This window comes from Octopus sinensis, linkage group LG5, assembly GCF_006345805.1.
Source record: "Octopus sinensis linkage group LG5, ASM634580v1, whole genome shotgun sequence".
Lineage (NCBI taxonomy): Eukaryota > Metazoa > Mollusca > Cephalopoda > Octopoda > Octopodidae > Octopus > Octopus sinensis.
Window position 1 is genome coordinate 47,647,486 of NC_043001.1, and position 23,666 is coordinate 47,671,151.

The 23,666-nt window shown below is 41.0% G+C and overlaps 1 protein-coding gene across 1 annotated transcript; it reads right to left on the minus strand.

Annotated features, from left to right (window-relative positions):
- Positions 1–1,921: 1,921 nt before the first annotated feature.
- Positions 1,922–22,230, minus strand: LOC115211887 (peptide chain release factor 1-like, mitochondrial). The gene is made up of 8 exons (XM_029780631.1): positions 22,183–22,230; positions 18,917–19,559; positions 17,940–18,028; positions 16,243–16,426; positions 12,903–13,066; positions 3,995–4,112; positions 2,508–2,583; positions 1,922–2,290 (listed from the first exon to the last, which is right to left on the minus strand). The coding sequence occupies exons 2-8, from the start codon at positions 19,377–19,379 to the stop codon at positions 2,011–2,013; spliced, it is 1,374 nt and encodes a 457-aa protein (XP_029636491.1). The 5' UTR covers positions 19,380–19,559; positions 22,183–22,230; the 3' UTR covers positions 1,922–2,010.
- Between the last annotated feature and the right edge of the window lie 1,436 nt (positions 22,231–23,666).

Genomic DNA, 23,666 nt, shown 5'->3' on the forward strand with positions numbered 1-23,666 from the left:
TCGTAAGCAAGCTACTTACCACACAGCCACTCCTATTATAATTATGGCTAGGGTACAGATTGGAAGAATCATTAGCATGTTGGACATGAAACTGGATAGTTTTCTGGCTCTTTACATTCTGAGTTCAAATCTCACTAAGATAAACTTTATCTTTCATTTTTTTTTTGGTACCAATAAAATAAAGAACCAGTTAAGTAGTGGATACTGATGTAATTGACAAACCTCCTCCCCTCACACTGTAGACTTTGTGCTTAAATTAGAAACAATCATTATAACTAACTGTTGCTTACTGTTGTCGATAGGGTAGTGAATTCAAAGAAACTATGAAGAGCTGAACTAAATGCTTTTAAAGTATATAGTTTTACCCTTTACACCCTGAGTTCTGTTCCTAATTTAATCAACTTTACACTTTGTACCCAGAAGGTTATAAGTTATAAATCAAATATTGTTGTCAATTTAAATGACTTTATCCTTCCCTTACATAATAAATCCTTCCTTCTAAAGTTATCTTCTTGAGTCATGCTGACTCATAAGGACAAATTTCCTGGTTTCCACGGCATATGAGTTCCTCACCTGGATAGGATGCTGGGCTGTCACATTTTTGCCAGCTGAGTGGACTGGAGCAATAAGAAAAATGAAGTGTCTTGCTCAAGAACACAACACATCACCCGATCCAGGAATTGAGATCACAATCTTACAATCAAGAGTCCAACATCCTAACCACTAAGCCACACGCCTCCACTTACATCGTATCAAACCTTGTATCAATGCTAGTTCAAATCATGCTGAAGTTTATTTACTTTTTGTGTTTCTGCAGTCAATAAATAAAGCACAGTCAAATATTAGAATTGATATACATGACTATACTCCTTGCAGACAGCAGAAAGGTTCAGATTTTGAAGTATTGATGATCCTGGATATGAAGGTAGAGCCTTCAGACAAATGGATGTTTAAGGCCCCAACTTGAGTAAGGCAGTTGGATTTGTGTGTCTGTAGGTAACTGGAATGATATCTTAGATATCCACTGGGAGTATCTGATAGGAAAACTGGATGGAAAAACTTGCAAACCTGCTCAAGCAGCTTGGTCTATCTGACATGTATCAACTAGATTTCCTGAATGTATCAATCAGGACTTGGACAAACTCCACCAGAGTCATCCAAATTGAACATTGAATAGAGATAACATAGACTGTTCACAATTTTGGTTGGCTGGCTACACAAACCACAAACTTGCAATCTACTGAGGCATTCTGGATGTAACATTTAGACAGGAACCTTGTTACTGGAAGCTGAATGCCATCATTCTCTGCAGAAAATCTACAACTAGCAAATTAGGGTTAGGATTAATTAAATAGAATTGGCCAGTACTGATACCATAAGAATCACATGGACACATATTGGATGAGTTTCTTGTATGATTGTCACCAACCAAATTTCAATCACAAGACACTGTTCAACCCAAGGTCACAGTAAAAGACACTTACCCAAGATGCTATACAATGAAATAACCCAAGCCCTTGTGGTTGTACAGCAAACTTCTTAACCACATAGCTATGCATGCATCTAAATGGGTAAAGACCCCTTCAGTCATGAATGACCATGAGATTGCACCTAGAAAGTTCCCCACCCCAAGTCCAGGCAAGGTTGTTTATGGAAGACCAACAGTCACTCGTGCATATCAGCCTCCTCTTTCAATGCCACTGATGTTATCTTAGGGAAAGACAAAGGCTAATACAGCTTGGCACCAGTGATGTTGCAACTCATTTCTACAGCTGAGTGAACAAGAGCAACATGAAATAGAGTGTTTTACTCAATGACACAACACACAACTTGGTCTGGAAATTGAAGTCACTACCTCATGCTCTAACCACTAAGCCATGTGCCTTCATCATGCAACCAAAAATTTAACATAAGGCAAGTATTGAATTTTAATGCATTTATAAAATAACTTACTAATAACATGAATCAATATGATTTCTTATGCCTCTGATCAAAAAAAGGGATTGCTTTTCATGTTTTTTGCATAGATAGAGAAAACTCTTCTAATTTCTGGTGCAAATAGCCCTCTTTTTCTTGACAGAGTAAATCCTCTAATAAATTGTCCAAAATTTGTCCATCTGTGAAAAACTGTGATAAATTATGTATGTTATATGAAAGTCGATGGTCAGTTATTCGGTCCTGGTTGAAATTATATGTTCGAATCTTCTCAGATCGACCAGCCGTTCCAATTTGTGTTTTACGACTGGATTGGATCTCTTGTTCCTGTTGTTGTAACTGTTTTTGGTATAACCTGCAAGTAACAATTAAAATTAGCAAGAGTAAAACAGGATCTGATAAGTTTTGAACTCTTAACAAATGCAGTAATATGTTTTTTACCCCCAAAGACATAGATAAAGAAAAAGAGATAGAGAAAAAGAATACAAGGAATTGAGTAAGGGAGGAGTATTTTATCTTCTGTCAAACACTTAAAGTAAAATGAAATAACTGAAGAATTAATGATCACCTACCTTGTCTGTAATAATTTCATTGCAATTTCTTTATTCTTCATCTGCGACCGCTCCTGTTGGCTTTCTGCTGCCATTCCTGTAGATTAAAGTAAGAAACTAAAGAGTTTATGTTTACAAAAGCAGAGTGTATGAAGTTAAAGTACATTATAAAAGGAAGCAATTCTATAAGTACACTAAAATAATAGGGCTGAAATACACCACAATAACAGTATGTAGTAACAGAGTACATTACAATAACAGTATGTAATACAAGAGTACATTAACAAAATGACAGTATGTAATACATGATAGAAAATAGTATGCTTATACTACAAAAACAGTGTGAACAACTACTACTACTACTACTACCACCACCACCACTACCACTACTACTACTATAGTGGTATATAAGGCTGAAATATGCAGTACAACAGTTCACTACAACAATAGTACTACAGTACATTACAACCACAGTATCTTAGTACTATATTGTAATGCTTCACATAGGAGAGGAGCATTACTCCATGATAGGAGACTTGTGAGCATTGAAAAAGGAGAGGACAAATTGCCACTTTTAACAAAAATCAAGATGGTCCACCACCACAGCAAAGAAAGAAGAATTATATCTACTGGTGATCTATATGCATTCAAAACAGCAAAATGAAGCCTTTCTCTTCAGGGCCAGCAACATTTTCAGCTCTAACCAGTTACTGACTGTCTACAATGCTTAACTGCCAACTGCAGTGGAAAAATTACTTCCACATCTTGGGTTGCACCTAAAAGAAAGCCATTTGACTGATTTGGATGGTGTCATCACCAATCCACCTCAACCTCTGGCCTTGAGATATGATGAGTCTTCACCCTTCATCTACTACAATACCTGACATGGCACAATACCCTACATCTACTACAATACCTTGTGAAAGGTAGGAGAGTCCAGTTTGCTGGAAATTGTTGTAGAGCTGAAAGCGAGGTAATTTCTACTCTTCTTCTCTGGAAGCCATCTACTTGCAATACCAGAGGGTGCACACTCTCCTACCCTGATGTAATCTCCAGGGATACAGGCATCCAGCAACAGAACCTCCGTAATGCTATGATGGACCGTGAAGTCTGGCGTAGCATGGTAAATTCCATTGTCTCGACCACGGTCGAACAATGATGATGACAATGGCATCTATTCACCAGAGCTAGCTGGTCGAGTTCTACCTCCATTCAAGTCTTTTCTCCTTTTATGATGCATATTGCATCTTCATACCAAATACTCCTACCACCAATCCTTTCTCTCAAGAGCACAATATCTTATGAAATACCCACCTTTCCTAAATTTTTTCTTGCTGTTGATTAAGAAGAAACTCAACCAATTAATTCCACCATATAAACATGAGAAAATGGATGTGTAAATTAATTTTTTAATTTTCCTGTTGTAAAAAAACCCAGAAATGTCTTCTTTGCTTAGTTTCAAGAGATTATTATAATATAATATTGGGAAAGTTAGTGTTGTTATTTACCAGTTGGGATATGAACAATGCGTACAGCACTGTCTGTCGTGTTTACATGTTGTCCTCCACTACCGCTAGCTCGACATGTTGTTATCTGTAGGTCCTTAGGATTCAAGGCAATATCAATCTGAAAATAAATGAATGATACAAATAACTAATATTACAAACCCAGGCGGCGAGCTGGCAGAGACGTTAGCACACCGGGCGAAGCGCTTCGCGGTATTTCGCCCATCACTACGTTCTGAGTTCAAATTCCACCGAGGTCGACTTCGCGTTTCATCCTTTCGGGGTTGATAAATTAAGTACCAGTTATGCACTGGGGTCGATGTAATCGACTTAATCCGTTTGTCTGTCCTTGTTTGTCCCCTCTATGTTTAGCCCCTTGTGGGTAATAAAGAAATAAATATTACAAACGCAAATACACACAAACATGTAACGTATGAGGAAGATGTGGACCTCAAACTGTCTGGGAAGGCAGAAACTGCAAATAAGAATGAATTCTGTCCAAGGCTCAAACACCAACACAGTGCACAACACAAACAGACTGAACAAACACCACCAGCCTGACAGCCAACAACACTGACAAAATCCACCTTGTTACATACATTAGAGAAAACACAGACACCACAATGGAAGACTTGTCTTCCCAACATGCAATGCACCACCACCACACATACAAATTTAAAAATTAAAACAGGACACCTACAACACACTGAAAATTAATTTTCCAAATGCTGTTGGGTCATTTCAGATGACATTCTCTACGAGGTTATACAAAAGTCTCGTGGAAACGCCCATACCAATGACCAGGGGGACACCCCTGCCAGACAATAGTGGTAAGTAGAGCTCTTCTCCATCTTAAATTTATTTTACCATGGTGATGCTCAGAATAGGTTGTATAAATGTCAGGGGCCTCGGGTTACCTTGGAAACAAGGTCACCTTTTAAATGACCTGAGATCACTTAGTGTAGATGTTGCAGCCATTAATGAATCCAGACAATATGACCCATGGGACCTCATCACCTTTTGCAGTGGGTACAAGATTTTTCTATCTCCATGTCAGCTAGGAAGGGGTGGTGGTGGTACTGTTGTGCTTTTCCAGAAGGGTCTGGATTTGAAAATAAAGGCAGTCTTCCTGGATCCGGAAGATAAGTTGGTAGTCCTAGTTGTGAACAGCAGTGATGGTGGTGTTTTCAGACTGATGGCCGCCTATGCTCCGACAGGGACAGGGCAGTCTGATTACTTCAAGCGCCTGGAGGTTTACCTGGGAATGTCTCAGACTTTAGTATTAGTAGGGGATTGGAACGCTGTCTTAGATGGACGTTTCAGGGTATCTGATAGAAGAATGGGGTGCAAAAGCCTCAAAAACCTGCTCAGGTGTTTTCAGTTGTCTGACACGTACTGACTAGATTACCAGAATGTGCCAGTGTAGCTTTGAACAAACCACATCAGGTCATCTAGATCGTATCTAGATAGGGTATTTTGTAGGTCAATGGACAGGGATAGCACAGGGTGTCGACAATTTCACATGGTTGGCTACACAGGCCACAAATTTGTGATCGACTTAGATAAGCTTCATAGACAGGTCCCGATTACTGGAAGCTGAACATGTTGTTATCGGCGTGTCAAACTTACAGAGACCGGATTAGCGAATTAGTTAAGCATGCGTTGATGGGTGCAATCGTCAACAACAATTGGTGGTTTGCTCTTAAAAGGGCAACTAGAGTAGAATCGATTAGGTTTAGCAAGCAATTAGCTGTAGAGAGAAATAGAATAGAGGGAGTTTTAGTGAGGAAGTTAGATGAGGCGCTTAGGACAGGCATTGCAACCAATGTGTTGGCAGCAAGGTTGGCTCTCAACCAATTTTTCGACGTCAAACATGAAGGCTGCATTGTCAGAGCTAATGCATGTTCACTAAGTGGGGAGGGAACGAAAGCATCACGATGGGGCCATGTGGTGGAGGCGAAAAGTGGCAATAAAGCCACCATTTAGTCTTTGGTGGACTAGAGTAGATGTGTGGTGTTCGAGCTGAAACAGATGTGTGCAGCTTTTCAGCGGCACTTTGCTTGACTGTTCGGGATGAATGGTAGGATGGGTAACAGGGTAGACTTTAGTGTGTACCTGGATGAACTGCCACTACTCTCAGTGAGTGAGGCAGATTACTGTGAAAGGCCGATAACAGTGTGGAAATACTGGAAGCAATGAAGAGTTGCACAAGGGGTAGATCGCCAGGTTTGGATGGTCTGCCCTACAAGCTTTATACTACGATGCCAGACTTGTTTGTAGGCCTCTTAGCAAACGTCTACTGCAACTGGCAGCAGAATGGGAGAATTCTCAATTGTGTCTGTTGAGGGGGAATATAGAAAATTTCAGGCCCATCACTCTGCTCAATGCAGAGTTGAAGATTTTGGCCAAGGTGTTAGCCAAGAGGTTGGCGCTTGTCACGAACAAGCTGGTTGTCGAGGCTCAAACATGTGCTATCCCAACCAGGAATATTCACAATAACCTCCATCATATGTGCTACATCATAGAGAAGGTGGATAACGAAGCTGGCATGGGTGGAGCTCAGATCAATTTAGATCAATCTAAAGCCTTTGATAGGGTTGACCATCAATACTTGGCAGCTGTCCTCAAGGCAGCCAGTTTCAATCCAGTTTTCCATGGTTGGATCGCTGCTTTGTATAGCGGTACCTGCTCAGTTGTTCATGTGAATGATCACCTGTTGGAGTCATTCAACATCTTACGTTCAGTTTGTCATGGGTGCCCTCTCTCCTCCCTTCTGTATGTGCTGACTCTTGAGCCATTACTGTGGAAGTTGGAGGCTTTGAGGCATGTCCCGTGTGATCTAGGATGTGGGAGAAGTGTGTCTGCTTACGCTGATGATGTCACTATCATAGTGTTGATCCACAGGCATATAGAGCTGATTGGTGAAACACTACAAGAATATGAAGTAGTGACAGGGGCAAAAATGAATGCAGAAAAGTCAGTGGTCTTGCAACTTGGCACCTGGAGAGGCAAGTCCATACTGTCTAACAGCGTTGTGGGGCACTGGTCAGATGGTCCTGTTAAGTTGCTCAGAATTTGGTTTGGTTTGGACCTCCAGGTGGAGAAAAACTGGGACAAGGTGATGAGCAGGGTAGTGAATCTCACTCAGAAATGGGCCAAGAGGAAGCTGTCCCTGAAAGATTGAGTGGAGGTGGTGAATGTGTACATCGCATCAGTCATCTATTACCATTTGACTGTTGTCTCTTGTCCTGTTTGCTGGTTGACCAAGCTGGTGCACTTACTCTTCCGCTTTCTGTGGAAGGGACACATTCCACTGGTCAGGCACTTCATCTGCTGTCAACCAGCTACTGAATGGAGGGATGGGCATGCTGTGGTTGCTGATGTGCAGAAATTGGCTGAGGTTGCATCATCTCCAGCGTTTCCTTGATGGTGAGCAGATGTGTTCACTGTTTGTCAGGCACACTTTCCTACAGCTCATCTCTTTGACTGATTAGGATCAGGCGTAGACTGAGGAGGGGCTTGGCACCTTTAGTGCTATCAAGCACTCAGAGCCCTCTGCCATGCAGGCAATGCGGTCGGTGGTAGTTCCACTGTAGCATTCTATAGATGGCTAGTAGAGGGAACGTTTGATGATGTTCTTGAGGAAAATCTGGGCATCGGTGAGGATCAACTAAATGGTCTATTTCAGAGAACTTTCAGGCCTGGGCCTATCGATCATCATCATCATCATCATTTAACGTCCGCTTTCCATGCTAGCATGGGTTGGACGGTTCAACTGGGGTCTGGGGAGCCCGAAAGCTGCACCAGTCCAGTCAGATCTGGCAGTGTTTCTACAGCTGGATGCCCTTCCTAACGCCAACCACTCCGAGAGTGTAGTGGGTGATTTTATGTGCCACCGACACAGGTGCCAGACGAGGCTGGCAAACGGCCACGCTCGGATGGTGTTTTTATGTGCCACCGACACAAGTGCCAGATGAGGCTGGCAAACGGCCACGATCGGATGGTGTTTGTTACGTGCCCACAGCACGGAGGCCAGTCGATGCGGTACTGGCTACGGCCACGTTCGGATGGTTTTCTTGTGTGCCACGTGCCACCGGCACTGGTACCACAAAGATACAAATTCCATTGATGTTCATCTATTTTGATTTGTTTTGATTTTCACTTGCCTCAACAGGTCTTCACAAGTGTCACAAGAAGGAAGGTATGCACAGGTGGACTGACTACGTCCCAGGTAGGGGCCACAGGTTATGGCCTGACTAGTCTTGCCGGGTCTTCGGATGGTGTTTTTATGTGCCACCGACACAGGTGCTAGATGAGGCTGGCGAACGGCCACGATCGGATGGTGTTTGTTATGTGCCCACAGCACGATGGCCAGTCGATGCTGTACTGACTACGGCCACGTTCGGATGGATTTCTTGTGTGCCACAGGCACTGGTACCACAAAGATACAAATTCCATTGATGTTCATCTATTTTGATTTGATTTTGATTTTCACTTGCCTCAACAGGTCTTCACAAGTGTCACAAGAAGGAAGGTATGCACAGGTGGACTGACTAGTCTTGCCGGGTCTTCGGAAGGTGTTTTTATGTGCCACCGACACAGGTGCCAGATGAGGCTGGCGAACGGCCATGATCGGATGGTGTTTGTTACGTGCCCACAGCACGGAGGCCGGTCGATGCGGAACTGGCTACGGCCACGTTCGGATGGTTTTCTTGTGTGCCACCGGCACTGGTACGACAAAGTGTGTGCCACCGGCACTGGTACCACAAAGATACAGATTCCATTGATGTTCATCTATTTTGATTTGTTTTGATTTTCACTTGCCTCAACAGGTCTTCACAAGTGTCACAAGAAGGAAGGTATGCACAGGTGGACTGACTACGTCCCAGGTAGGGGCCATGGGTTATGGCCTGACTAGTCTTGCCGGGTCTTCGGATGGTGTTTTTTATGTGCCACCGACACAGGTGCTAGATGAGGCTGGCGAACGGCCATGATCGGATGGTGTTTGTCATGTGCCCACAGCACGGAGGCCAGTCGATGCGGTACTGGCTACGGCCACTTTCGGATGGTTTTCTCTTGTGTGCCACCGGCACTGGTACCACAAAGATACAAATTCCATTGATGTTCATCTATTTTGATTTGTTTTGATTTGATTTTGATTTTCACTTGCCTCAACAGGCCTTCACAAGTATCACAAGGAGGAAGGTATGCACAGGTGGACTGACTACGTCCCAGGTAGGGGCCATGGGTTATGGCCTGACTAGTCTTGCCGGGTCTTCGGATGGTGTTTTTATGTGCCACCGACACAGGTGCTAGATGAGGCTGGCGAACGGCCACGATCGGATGGTGTTTGTTATGTGCCCACAGCACGATGGCCAGTGCTGCGGTACTGACTACGGCCACGTTTGGATGGATTCTTGTGTGCCACCGGCACTGGTACCACAAAGATACAAATTCCATTAACTTCCAAAAATCCCTTACCTGGCAGTGCTACCAAGGGGTGCTGCCTGTTTGAGATAAACTTTACAGGCACGGAAGTGCCATCAGCTGAGTCTGCCTGAGGTGCGCCCAGAACGATGAAACCATTCTGCATGCCTTAGTCAAGTGCCTGAGTATTGCTGACTTGTGGGTTTATGTCAAACACTTGCTGTTGCGTGTAGGACGGATCCGGCTATCAGCTGAATCCATTAAGAAGATTGCTTTGCTGCCCTCTTTTGGTCAGGAGGGGCAGGTAACTTTTATTTGTCTAGTGGCTGTAGCGAAAGAGGTAGTATGGTGGACCTATTTGAAAAGGTTAAAGACAGACACTTTCCTCTTTGTCCAATCCCTCATCAACTTTTTCAAGTTTCACTTGCAAAGGAAGTTGAGAGTGGAGAGGGAAGAGTTGCCTTGTAGCAAGTCTGTTGAAAGGTGGGTGAATGTTGGAAGAATGGCAAGTGTGAAAGGACCAATTCTGAGCATACACCTGTGAGAAATAAAAGAAGGGCTCTTGCCATGTTGATCAGGCACCCATGGCTTTTCTGGGTTTTTCCACAAGGACCTTAAAGCACCTCCTGTACTGGGAGTTTTAATTTGTATAATTTTAATTGCTATTTATATCATTTACACACTGTAAAACCCATTGTATCGTCCCATTTTTGATTTTATGTTGTTGCATGTCATTTAAAGTTATTTTATTTGAGCCCTTGTGGCTAATAAAAGAATTATTATTATTATTTCACTTAAAACTAGAAGAACTCAAAGACACAAACCAGTCTGGAAAAGGGAAAATTGGAAGTTTAAGGCTTCAGACAACACTTAGAAATTTAGAAATGTTCTGCTTGAAGCATTTGATGAAAAGAAAGAGGAGTTAAGGCAGTAATGAATAAACAATTGGAAGTTCCTAGAGGGCAACCTATTGAGAGCCACAGACCAAATCTTTGGCTGGCACAAAGTCTTCACCAGACCAAGGGTGATGTAGTGGTGGGACAGTGAGGCTGACAGTGCTATAAAAGTGATTTGACAAGCTTAGGAAGACTGGAAAAATGAGAGCAACAGAGAATTATACCAAGTAACTAGAAGTGAAGCTAGGCATTATGTTTACATAACAAAGGGAGAAGCTGAAAGCTAAGAGGATCAGAGGTGTGAGGTGTTCCAAAAAGCAAGGCAGTGTATCAGAGAGAACTGAGACGTTGTAAGTGAGGAATGTGAGAAGACAGTACACTTGCATCTAGTGATTCTGAAAAGAAGAAAGCATGAAAGTGCTACAGTGAATGGTTACTAAATTTGCAAAATGCATAGAAGAATTTACGATTAAGAAACAGCATGAGTTGTATGATGTAATACTGATACGATGGGTAGCAAAAAAAGATGACCAATGGCAAGTGACAGCAGCAGATGTCAATGGCAAGTTACATGTATCTTTTATCTTTTACTTGTCTCAGTCATTAGACTGTGGTCATGCTGGGACACTGCCTTGAAGAAGTTTTAGTTGAATGAATTGAGCCCAGAACCTTTTTTTAAGCTTGGTACTTATTCTATTGGTCTCTTTTGCGATAACCTGTAAGTTACGGGGATGTAAAAGCACCAACATCAGTCAAGTGGTGGTGGGGGACAAAATCAAACACAAAGACACACACACATACATTTATACATGTTACCATCATTTAACGTCCATTTTCCATGCTGTCATAGGTTGGACGGTTTGACTGAGGTCTGGAGAGCCAGCAGCTGCATGAGGCTCCAATCTGATCTGGCAATGTTTCTATAGCTGGATGCCCTTTGTAACGCCAACCACTCTGAAAGTGTAGTGGGTGCTTTTTACGTGCCACCAGCACAGGAGCTAGTCAGGCGGGCCTGGTATTGATCACATTTGGATAGAGCCAGTCAGTGGGTACTGACATTGGCTGTGTTTGGATGGTGCTTTTTACATGCTACCAGCATGGGAGCTAGTCAGGCAGTCCTGGTGTCGATCATGTTCGGATAGTGCTTTTTACATTCCACCGATACGGGAGTCAATCAGGGGGTACTAGCATCAGTCACTCATGTTTGGATGGTGCTTTTCACGTGCCACCGGCATGGGAGCCAGTCAGGAGGCACTAGTCACAGCTACAATATTGGTTTTACTTGACTCAACAGGTCTTCTTAAGCATATCATATCACCCAATGCATCAGGGGTACTCTTAAGTGGGCTGGGCATGCATGGCTGCAATCTCACTTTAGTTGCTGGGTCTTCTCAATCACAGCATATTGCCAATGGTCTCAGTCTCCTGTCATTGCCTCTGTGAGACCCAATGTTCAAAGGTTATGCTTCACCTCATCCCATGTCTTCCTGGGTCTACCTCTTCCGCAGGTTTTTTCCACAGTTAGGGAGTGGCATTTCCTCACACAACTGTCCTCATCCATACGTAACACATGATCATACCAGCGCAGTCATCTCTCTTGCACACCACATATACTCAACTTTTCTCTCAGGGCGTTTATACTCTGTCATGTATGCACACTGACATTACACATCCAGCAGATCATACTAGCTTCATTTCTTTCAAGCCTATGCATGTCCTCAGCAGTCATGGTCCATGTTTCATTGCTGTGTAGCATGGCAGTTCATGCACATGCATCAGACAGTCTACCTTTCATCCTGAGCGAGAGGTCGTTAGTTGCCAGCAGAGGTAGGAGCTCCCTGAACTTTGCCCGGGCTATTCTTATTCTAGCTGCTACACTCTCAGAGCAACCATCCCCACTACAAACTTGGTTGTCTAGGTAGAGGAAGCTATTAACTACTTCTAGTTTCATCCTCTGGCATATGATGGAATCTGTTTTCTGTATATCTTCAGTGTTTACTGCCCCTGTGCATCTGCCACACACAAAAACTATTTTCCGGGTTATCCTTTGATATTGCCGCACCTTTTATTTGTCCATTTATCCTTCCTTTGATATTGCTGCACCTTTTATATATATATATATCTCATGATCATCCTTTAATGTCTGCTCTCCATTCTGGCATGGGCTGGACGGTTTAACATGGAGCTGTTCAGACTCCACTGTCTGTTGTAGCATGGTTTTTACAGATGGATGCCCTTCCTAATGCTAACCACTTAGCAGAGTGTGCTGGGTACTTTTTACATGCCATCGACACACACACACACAATGGGCTTCTTTCAGTTTCTGTCTAACAAATCAACTCATGAGGTTTTGGTCAGCCTGAGAATACAGTAGAAGACATTTACTCAAAGTGCCATGCAGTGGGACTGAACCTGAAACCATGTGGAAGCAAACTTCTTACCACACAGCCACAAAACAAAATAGACTTCTATCAATATCCCCACCATGCTTCAGCACCAGGTCAGCAGCTGCTACTCTTAAACAGATTTTAAACACTATTGATACATTAGACATGTAAAGCATATAACAGTGGTATTTATTTCCTTACATCTTTTGGTTGAGGCAACACAGCAACTGTCACTGTGCTTGTATGCACACGTCCTCCTTTCTCTGTTTTAGGAATTCGTTGGACCCGATGGACACCTCCTTCAAACTTCATGTAATTGTAAGCATCATCTCCTGATATCATTGCAGTACCTTTACGTATACCACCTGTAGTGAAATAAATATATTAATTAGGCATGAATAAAAAGTGGAGATTTTAATGTGCGACCACTTTCAAACCTCTCCCAAGAAGTTTGAAAGATCAGCAGTATAATGAATGCAAATATCCTCAGAAAGCTCCAAACATTCATAAATAAATGCCCCAGACACATTCCAAACATTAGATATCCAGAAACTGTGAGCAGAAAGACCTCTGGATTAAAGCCAAGTAGGAACTCATTGGTCAACAGATAACAAAATATTAGTGAAGGTGGACAGGCCATACATTAAGGACACTATGGGGATATTTGGCAAAGCAAGGATTGAAGAAAAAGCTGCAGTCCTCTGTTGCTAGCTCCTGCCAAACCATTTAACCCATACCAGTATGGAAAATGGCTGGTAAAGGGTGATTTTTCCATACATGTTTGACAGTGTGCGGAAGATGCACAGGGGCAATAGACACCACAGATGCTCAGGAAACAGATTCCATCACACTCCAAGGAGAGAAACTAGAAGTAGGTGATAGCTTCCGCTACCTAGGTGACCAAGTTAGTGGTGGAGGTGGATGCTAAGAGAGTGTAATCACTAGAGTAAGAATAGACTGGGCAAAGTTTAGAAAGCTTCTACACCTACTGGTAACAAAGGGTCTCTCGCTCAGATTGAAAGGTAGATTGTACGATGCATGTGTGCGAACTGCCATGCATCACAGCAGTGAAACATGGGCTGTGATTCCTGAGGACATGCATAGGCTTGAAAGAAATGAAGCTAGCATGATCCGCTGGATGTGTAATGTCAGTGTGCACACATGACAGAGTGTAAGCGCCCTGAGAGAAATGTTGGACATAAGAAGCATCAGATGTGGCGTGCATGCCACTCCCAAACAGTTGAAGGAATCTGGGGTAAAGGTAAACCCAAGAAGACATGGGATGAAGTGGTCAAGCATGACTGTCAAACATTGCGCCTCACAGAGGCAATGAGGAAAGACCAAGACCTCTGGAGATATGCTGTGACTGCGAAGACCCAACAAATAAAATGAGTCCACGGCATATCCTACACCAGCTTCACATAACCAGCTCCAGCCCATACAAAATACCTTGGATCGTAGAACGACCTGCTGTGCTTACCTTGGATCGTAGGGTAACCTGCTGTGCTTGAGGAGACCTATTGTGTCAAGTAAATCAACATCAAAATAAAAATCAAATGGAAATTGTAGTTGTGATACCCGTACTGGTGGCACGTAAAAAGCACAGTCCAAATGTTGCCGATACCAGCGCCGCCTTGACTAGCTTCCGTGCCGGTGACACGTGAAAAGCACCAACTGATCATGGCCATTGCCAGCCTCCTCTGGCCCCTGTGCCAGTGGAAAGTAAAAAGCATCCACTACACTCAGAGTGGTTGGCATTAGGAAGGGCATCTCACTGTAGAAACACTGCCAGATCAAACTGGAGCCTGGTGCAGCCTCCTGACTTCCCAGACCCCAGTCGAACCGTCCAATGGAAAACGGACATTAAACGATGATAATGATGATTTTCTCTGGAAGGATGCCATTCCTGTTGCCAACTAAGGTATTTTTATTCCTCTGCGCATCACATGTTGAAGTCAATGAAACTGCTGAGCTACACAACATATTGTTTATGGAAGATATAAATATAACATTGCTACTACCTAAATGTTGTCAATGTGTGGACATGAAAATAAACACACACACACACACACATACATACATACATACATATATATATATATAGTTAATCCAAACAAGAAAGCACAAAAAAACACAACAACGCGAGGACGTGGAACAAATATAGTATTATTGGATGCTCAGGAAAGAAGGAGGGTTTAACGTTTCGAGCGGAGCTCTTCGTCAGAAACATAGGAGAAGGAAAGATCCAGAAAAGGGAAGACAGAGGAAATATATATATCTATATATATAAAACTGTAGTTGTGTGAGTGTCTGTCCCCTTCGATTTAGATTCCTAACTACTCCCACATTTTGCGGTGCAGTTTAACCAAATTCGGGTATCTTATAGTCGTGATTCATATCGAGCCCGTCTACGATGAGTCTACGATTTTAAAAATAACTTAACATCATTTTTTATTCCATTTTAATGCATAATTTTTCGTGTGTCGATGGCGGCGGAGTTGGCATCCATGGTCACACCTGCACCTGTTTGCTTCTCCCCCTTCTTCCCTCCCTCGTGAAGCTGTGGGGAAGGGAGTGTAAGGAAATCAACGTCGTAAAGCGTTGTCAAGGAGACCAGCGTTCTTTTAGAACAACGACTTCATGGCTTGAAGACACCAAAACAGAAATGGCTAAGAAGGCCCGAATTGGCATCTATAAGGGAAGTAACTCTCTAAAAATGCTTATATAGTTATTTCCCTTACAAACCCGAGCAACGCCGGGCGATACTGCTAGTATATATATATATATATATATATATATATAATATATATATATATATATATATACATATTATATATATTATATATATATATATATATATATATATATACATATTTATATATACGTTCAGTCATTCATTTGCATTATGAATGTCTTTCTATGGATGAGATGAGTTATATACAACATTGATCTGTTGTTTTATAGCCAGATTTCCTTCTTGTTAGCATTTACATTTTTCTCAAACCTTTTTCTTTTATCTATTAAAGTCATTTGACTGGCCATTCTGGAGCACCATCTCGAAGGGTTTTAGTTGAAAAAATTGACCCCAGGATGTTTTTTTTCTTATTTTATCAGTCTATTTGTGCTGAACTGCTAAGTTACAAGGATGTAAACACACCAACACCAGTTGTCAAGCAAGGGAGGGGACAAACATAGATATAAAGTGACACACACACATAAATATATGTATGTATATATATATATATATATATATATATATATATAGACAGACAGATAGATACATACAGAGAGACACACACATACAACAGGCTCCCCCACATAGTTTCTGCTTAGCATTGGTCAGCCTGAGGCTATAGCAGAAGATACATACTGAAGGTGCCATACACTGGGATGGAACCCGTGACCATGTAGTTTTGAATTAAATTTCAAACATTACAGCTATGCCTGCATGTATACACTGCTACAATAATTCACCTGAGAAAGTTAGATATTACATAAAAACAGTAGTATGGAATTTGTTGAATGAAGGTAATCAACCTACCAATATCACTCCGATCTTCATTAACCAATGAGAAGGCCCATCCTTTATAATGTGCATAGTTGAAGTACAGCTCGATTATCTCTTTGGCAAATAGCTGTGATTCCTGGCCACCGACTCCAGGGTAGACTTCCACAACTACATCAGAAGCTGACCTGCCTGAACTGACGCTTAACAAGCTTTTTATCTGTAAGAAAACAGAGAGTCACATAATAACTTGTAGACAACAACAGCTATAACAACTTTCAATAACTTTCTAATTTTATTGTTACAATAATCCTTTACTTGGTGGTGGTGGTGGGGGATATGTGTGTTAGGATGGAGATCTTGTTTCAACCATTGGATTGCAGCCATGCTGGAGCACTGCCTTAAAGAGTTTTGTAAAGCAAAAGGTCTCCAGTACTTATTTCTGTCTAAACCTAGCACACTAAATTATGGGGATGTAAACAAACTAACACAGGTTGTCAAGCAGTGGTGGGGGACAAGCATAAACACACACACATGTATATATAAATACAGACACACACACACATATATTTGTATATATACATGTGTGTATATATATGTGCATGTGTATATACATATATGTGTATGTATACGTGTATATGTGTGTGTATGTGTGTATGTGTGTGGAGGCGTAATGGCCCATTGGTTAGGGCAGCGGACTCGCATCGTAGGATCGCAGTTTCGATTCCCAGACCAGACTTTGCGAGTGTTGATTGAATGAAAACACCTCAAGGCTCTGGCAGAGGGTAGGGGGTGTAATGGCGATTCCTCTTTCGCCACAACTTTCTCTCACTATTTCTTCTGTTGGCCAGCTCGCTTAGCCAGTGGGGTGGTGTCACTTGAAGGCTAAAACAATGCAAAGTGCATTGTGACCAGCGATGTGTAGCAACATCTGATAGCATGGTTGGTCACGTGAGATATATTCTCTTTTACTTGTTTCAGTCATTTGACTGCGGCCATGCTGGAGCACCGCCATTAGTCGAGCAAATCGACCCTAGGACTTATTCTTTGTAAGCCTAGCACTTATTCTATCGGTCTCTTTTGCCGAACTGCTAAGTTACGGGGACGTAAACACACCAGGATCGGTTGTCAAGCAATGTGGGGGGGGGGACAAACACAGACACACAAACATATACGCACACATACATATATATACATATATACGATGGGCTTCTTTCAGTTTCCGTCTACCAAATCCACTCACAAGGCTTTGGTCGGCCCGAGGCTATAGTAGAAGACACTTGCCCAATGTGCCACGCAGTGGGAATGAACCCAGAACCATGTGGTTGGTAAGCAAGCTACTTACCACACAGCCACTCCTGTGCCATGTCATCATCATCATCATCATTTAACGTCCGCTTTCCATGCTAGCATGGGTTCAACGGTTCAACTGGGGTCTGTGAAGCCAGAAGGCTGCTTCAGGCCCAGTCTGATCTGGCAGTGTTTCTACGGCTGGATGCCCTTCCTAATGCCAACCACTCCGTGAGTGTAATGTCAGGTTTCATTCAGTTGCTTTCTACTAAATCCACTCAGAAGGCTTTGGTCAGACTGGGTTGTCAGTAGAAGACACTCGTCCAAGGTGCATGCAGTGGGACTGAATCCAATACCATGAGGTTGGGAAGCAAACATCTTACCACACAACCTCTGACAAAAATGTAAAAGCTTTAGAACATTGATATATGCTTGAAAGTTACCTCATCATCAAGTTGCTGAATAGTTTCATTGTAATGAGCAGTCTCACTTTTGACTATTGTTTCAAGATCTTTGTCTTCTGCAGAAGGATCTAAGAGAAGAATATGACATCAGAAATTAGTGGACAAACTAAATCAACCTCATTGGCAGGGAGTCTCTTATAATTACATAATATATCAGCAGATATCAAAGAAAGAGAAGAAGGGAGAGAAGTAGGTTAACTAGTATAGGTAGTTGGATACCATACATTATATACAGCTTGTGATTACAACTAGGATAATACTAGATCAAATTTCAGAGCTGACTTAATATATTGATGGAGTGTTACTTGTAACTGAATGCAGGAAAGCTTCCGGTAATTCTGGACATGTATGAACATTTCAATTCAGATCTTGTTTCCATGTTGGTGGAAGAGTATTGTAGAAAGAGTCAAAAGTTAAGAGGCAAGGAAGATGGAGACCATAGATAACAAAACCAAACAGCTAGAAAAAAGACCAGAAGTCAGGTGAACTTTGCAAAGTTGGAGACAGAAAGTAAGAGGTTTGCCAACATTCTGCAGAATGAAATGCTGTACATCACATGACAATGTGTTGGAGATACTCTTCCTGCTACAATCCTTATCTGGTTTTGCAATTTCAAGTAAAGAGTCCATAACTTGGAGCAGCTAGTTGTGATGTCGATAAGGAATAAAAATATCATGTCATTGTTTAGCTCAGATGGTGACAAGTGATGCCATGGAATGCCAACTCTCATAAACACACACACACACACAAACAATGGCTTCAGTACAGTTTCCATCTGCTAAATTCACTCATAAGGTATTGACCAGCCTAAAACTATAATAGAAGTGTTGTATAGTGAGATAGAACCTGAAACTACATGGTTGCAAAGCAAATTTCTTAACTTCACAGTCATGAGACAGAGAGATGAATGAACAAATAATTAGAATTATACACAAAACTGGGAAATTCCTGCTTACCAAGTAAAAGTTCGATGAGTTCTTCCCGTTCCTTCTCTTTTGTAAACATGTCCTGAATCTTCAATGCAACAGGCATTAGCTGCTTGTACCTCTCATTTTCATAATGTGAGAGGCCTGTCTCGTCCTTCGGTGTCAAATATTGCATCTGAAGATCATTGAATTCCTGCAACAAGCTTTTGATGTAAGCAATGTAAACTTTTCTATCGATTTTATTATTACCTTGTTGAAATGCCAAGTGGCGAACAAAAGTCCATGATGATAACAATGACAATGGTGATGAAGAGGAAGATGGTGATAGAGACGATGATAAGTATTTAAAATTAAACAGTGTTTGTTTTCGAGGATTTAGTTCAAGCCTGAAATAATGGTGCCAATATCTACCAAGAGTGTGAGTATTCAAACATCTGATATGATGCAATGTATAAATGGGTCTGCAAAGTTTCCATACATTTTGATGAATCATGTTTAAAAATAGGTATCCACTTTGTCATATGCTTGTAAGATTTAAGTATGCTGTGAGAAATCTATGCACAATGGGTGGTCATCCAAACAGTTATCGTCTCATCAAGGATCCACTCAAGTAGAAATTACTGAAATTCTGGAATAAAAGCAGCAGCAACAAAGTTTGAAAAACTCTGGTGATCTGCAGTGAAGAAAAAATACAATGGCATGAGTAAAATATATATAATGACATAGGAAACATCCTTAGGTATGCTTTCTGAACAAAGTACTCATTTTTATTTCTTATATCCATTTTACCATGTTATCATAGATAAGACCAGTAGCTTGATATCTTATTAGCAAATAATCACTTGTGAGCTAGTCAGACCAAGGTGAGTAGAGTATTTGTTAGCCAAATCAGTAATTACCTCAGAGAAGTAAACTCTTGGCAACCACATTGAAGTCAGCCCCAACAATTACTGATACATAGGTGCAGGAGTGGTTGTGTGTAAGAAGCCTATTTCCCAACAACATGGTTTCAGGTTCAGTCCTACTGCCTGGCAAGACTTGTAAGTAGATTTGGTAAACAGAAACTGATAGAATAAGTACAAGGCTTAAAAAAAAGTCCTAGTGTCAATTTGTTCAACTAAAACCCTTCAAGGTGGTGCTCCAGCATTGCTACAGTCAAATGACTGAAACCACTAAAAGAATACTCTACAAAGCACAGGTGAAGCCCACAACTTAAAACTGCTCTCACATTTGAAGTAGTGCAGCTGCTACAACTACTATTGCACAGACAAACATCCTAGACCACACTCAAAATAAAGCCACTCACTGGCAAACCTTAGCCTCAAGCATATAATTGTCTCTCTCTCCAACTATAATAGCCTTTACATCTCAAAGTTCGCTGGGTTCATGTCCACTCCATTCAGGCTTTCTCGACCCACTAGTCCTCTCCCTCTCCTATCACTCATGTGTCCAACTGCTAGGTCCCATGTTAATTACTGTGTCCAGTTCTTTCTTCTCAGAATGTTGGCCTTCAGGAATTCTCTCCCTGCCATGTCTTTTTCACAAGTGTTGACTTTTAACCCTTTCGTTACCAACCCAGCCAAAACCAGCTCTGGCTCTGTAGTACAAATGTCTTGTTTTCATAAGTTTTGCATCAAAATATACCACCAAACCTTAGTCGCAATTTATATTCCTAATACTAGCTTAATGATAATTAAGTTATTTTACTAAATTCTTTGTTATATTTAAAATAATTGAAAGAAACACAGAGCATCTCAAAATAAATACAGTAACGAAAGGGTTAAAGATTCAAGTAGGATGTTAATGGCACTAATCTCACTTGCCTAGGAGGACCTGGTAAAGACATGAGCACTAGTCTTTCTTTTAATCCCAACAAGAAAAAAAACAAAACAAAACAAAACAAATTGAGATTACATCCATATATCTTCTATCTTCATTACAGTGTTGAACAAGTTTAGAACTATTTTAATCTTATTAACCATAGCAATTTTCTCGTCCCACTGCTTCTTTCAATCCTCATCTATTATGATGTAACTTTGCTGAGACTTCTAGTGTGACTATAGGTAGTTTTGGCAAACTAGGCAAAATGCTTAGTGGCATTTCGTCTGTCATTATGCGCTGCATTCAAATTCTGCAGGGGTGAATTTTACCTTTCATCCGTTTGGGGTTAATAAAATAAGTACCAGTTGTGTACTGAAGAGGGTCGGTGTCAATGTAAATGATTTACCCCTCCCTGAACTTACAGGCTTTGCGCTCAAATTTAAAATCAATATGCTAGTGATTACAATGTGTGACTTTATAGGACCAATTTACAATTACAAAAAAACACACACACACACACACACATAAACTCATATGATCATATGTGGAATTTTCTCTCGCTAGCAACAACACAAAATATTGTTTACTTGAAGATTCTAAACTAGAAAAGATCGTCGCTGTTGTTGTCTAGTTTCTAGCCATCCTTGATTCAGCTGAACTTATGATTAAATCGGTGTCAAACGTAAGAAACAGATAATTTTTTTCCGTATAACAGAGACTGTATTCGTGTGATTTCGTTATTTTTAAGACGGAAGTGTGTGATTTAAAGGAGATTTAACTGCAAGGTCAGAAGACCGTTTAGAGACAACTAAACAGTGTTAACAGTGGGGTGAGGTTTAGCCCAGAGCGAGCAGATCTATGATCAATGATGTTCCATGATCAATATGTCTTCCTATACATACATGATAGGGCTAAATTACCCAACGTGTCATTCCAATTTTTAAGACGGTACGTTGCTATTTGAGAGATTTAGCTATCATTTCTTGCAGATTGAGCGACCAAAGGTAACCTGCGCCAGTTACAACGAACAAAACCGAACAGACGCTCAGCGAGAAGGTAATTCTAGGTTTTTTTTTAGGATTCTTCGTTGGAAAAGGACTGACGTTGTTTGATCGATGATCATCCTTGCCCCAAACAGACATGCTATAGAAGCTGCCCCACTGCGTGTTTTGTTTTAGGTAGTGACTACATTAACCAATGTCTTTCCAGGGGAAGATTTGGCAGCAGTATCTTGGAGGTCGAGCCATCGTGTAAAATAACCCTCATGGGCTCAGGCTAACTGAATATATATACACGCTTCAGGTCATAGTTTCTTCATAAGAATAAAAACAGCGGAAATTTTATGCACATACAAAATTAAAATTAAATAATAAGAAAAGAAAATCACATAAGCATGATAGTACTGTTTAATACCAATACTCAGAAGTAGTAATAAAAAAAAACAGTCATAATGAAAAACTAAAAGACAATGTTACCGTTTTAACTTCCCATGCCGAACATTAATAAGTGAAGGACACCGGGCGTTAGAAGGGGGATAACTCTTAGCAACTAAACCAATAATTTTCTCTTGGACAATATTTTTATTAAATTATTTGCTACCACTTGTTCGCCGCAATTCCAGAACATCTTACGCAAATGTTGGACGCATTTTTAGCTGATATTACGTTGGTTAAAAAAATCTTTATTTTGAATGCTTAAGAATAAATAAATGAAATATTTAAAATGTAAAAATCAGTTCTTATTTATTATTAGCTTGTCCGGAAAGTTCTCAACGTTTTTAAGTTAAAACTTTAGTGTTGCTTGAAGTGGTAGTGCATATCTTTTTTGTTCCTGACTAAAAGTAGATTTATCTTTCATTCCGGTTACCCTTTATTGACATTTGAAAATTTCATATTCGCGTTTTAATGCTTTTCTTTTTTTTTTTTAAAGAGAAAATGCTGCAAAGTCTTGCAAAAACATTTGTGAAGTTTATAGTGATGATGCTGTAAGTGAATCAACTGTTCGAAGGTGATTTGCAAAATTTAAAGCTGGAGAGTTTAGAGTGGTAGATGACAGTCGCAGTGGAAGACCTTCAAAATTGGAGGAAGATGTTTTGAAGGCAAAAATCGAAGAAAACTCAAATATTACGACTAGAGAACAAGTAAAGGAGCTGGAAGTTTCTAAAAGTACGGCTCATGAACACTAGTGAAGCTAGGATACATTTCTCGCCATAACGTATGTGTCCCTTACAAACTCTCAGTAGAGAAGTGCTTGGACCCGTATTCCGTTTGTGGTATGCTTTTGAGACGGAATGAAAGCATGCCTTTTTTTAAAACAACTTGTGACTGGAGATGAAAAATGGATTGTGTACGGAAACAGAGCGAAAAAGATCCTAGTGTTTGCGTAAGGATCCAGCAATACAGCAACCAAAGACGAATATCCATAGCAAAAAAAGCTATGCTCTATGTTTGGTGGGATCATAAAGGAATTATTTATTATGATCTTCTCCCACAAAACCAGATCTTTAATCCTGATGTGTACTGTCGTCTCTTGGCTAATTTGAACCAAAAAAAATCAAAGAATTGAGGCCGGAGATTGCCATCAGGAAAGGGGTAGGGTTCCGACAAGACAATGCACAACCACATATGTCTTTGGCTACCCGAACAAAGTTACATGAACTTGGGTAGGATCTCTTATTCCATCCGCCATATTTTCCTGGTATTGCACCATCCGACTACCACTTAATTTTGTCTCTACAGAATTCAGTGCAAGGCAAAAATCATTTAACGATTTAAATGGAGTCAAAATGCATTTAGATAACTTTTTTTCTCTAAAACCAGTGAAATTCTATGTTAATGGAACATTTAAATTGCCTGATAGACGGGCAAAGGTCATAATGGAAATTGTTTCATTGAATAAAATTTATTGAAACGTCATTTTGCTTATTAAAAAACGCTCAGAACTTTTACGACGACCTAAT

Excerpts from the sequence above, each read along its gene's own strand:
- LOC115211887 (XM_029780631.1), bottom strand. The coding sequence starts at position 19,379 with ATGATTCATCAAAATGTATGGAAACTTTGCAGACCCATTTATACATTG. Across the intron at positions 16,427-17,939 it reads TTCAGCAACTTGATGATGAG|ATAAAAAGCTTGTTAAGCGT; the intron begins GTAACTTTCAAG and ends GTTTTCTTACAG. Across the intron at positions 4,113-12,902 it reads TGTTGCCTCAACCAAAAGAT|ATTGATATTGCCTTGAATCC; the intron begins GTAAGGAAATAA and ends ATTTATTTTCAG.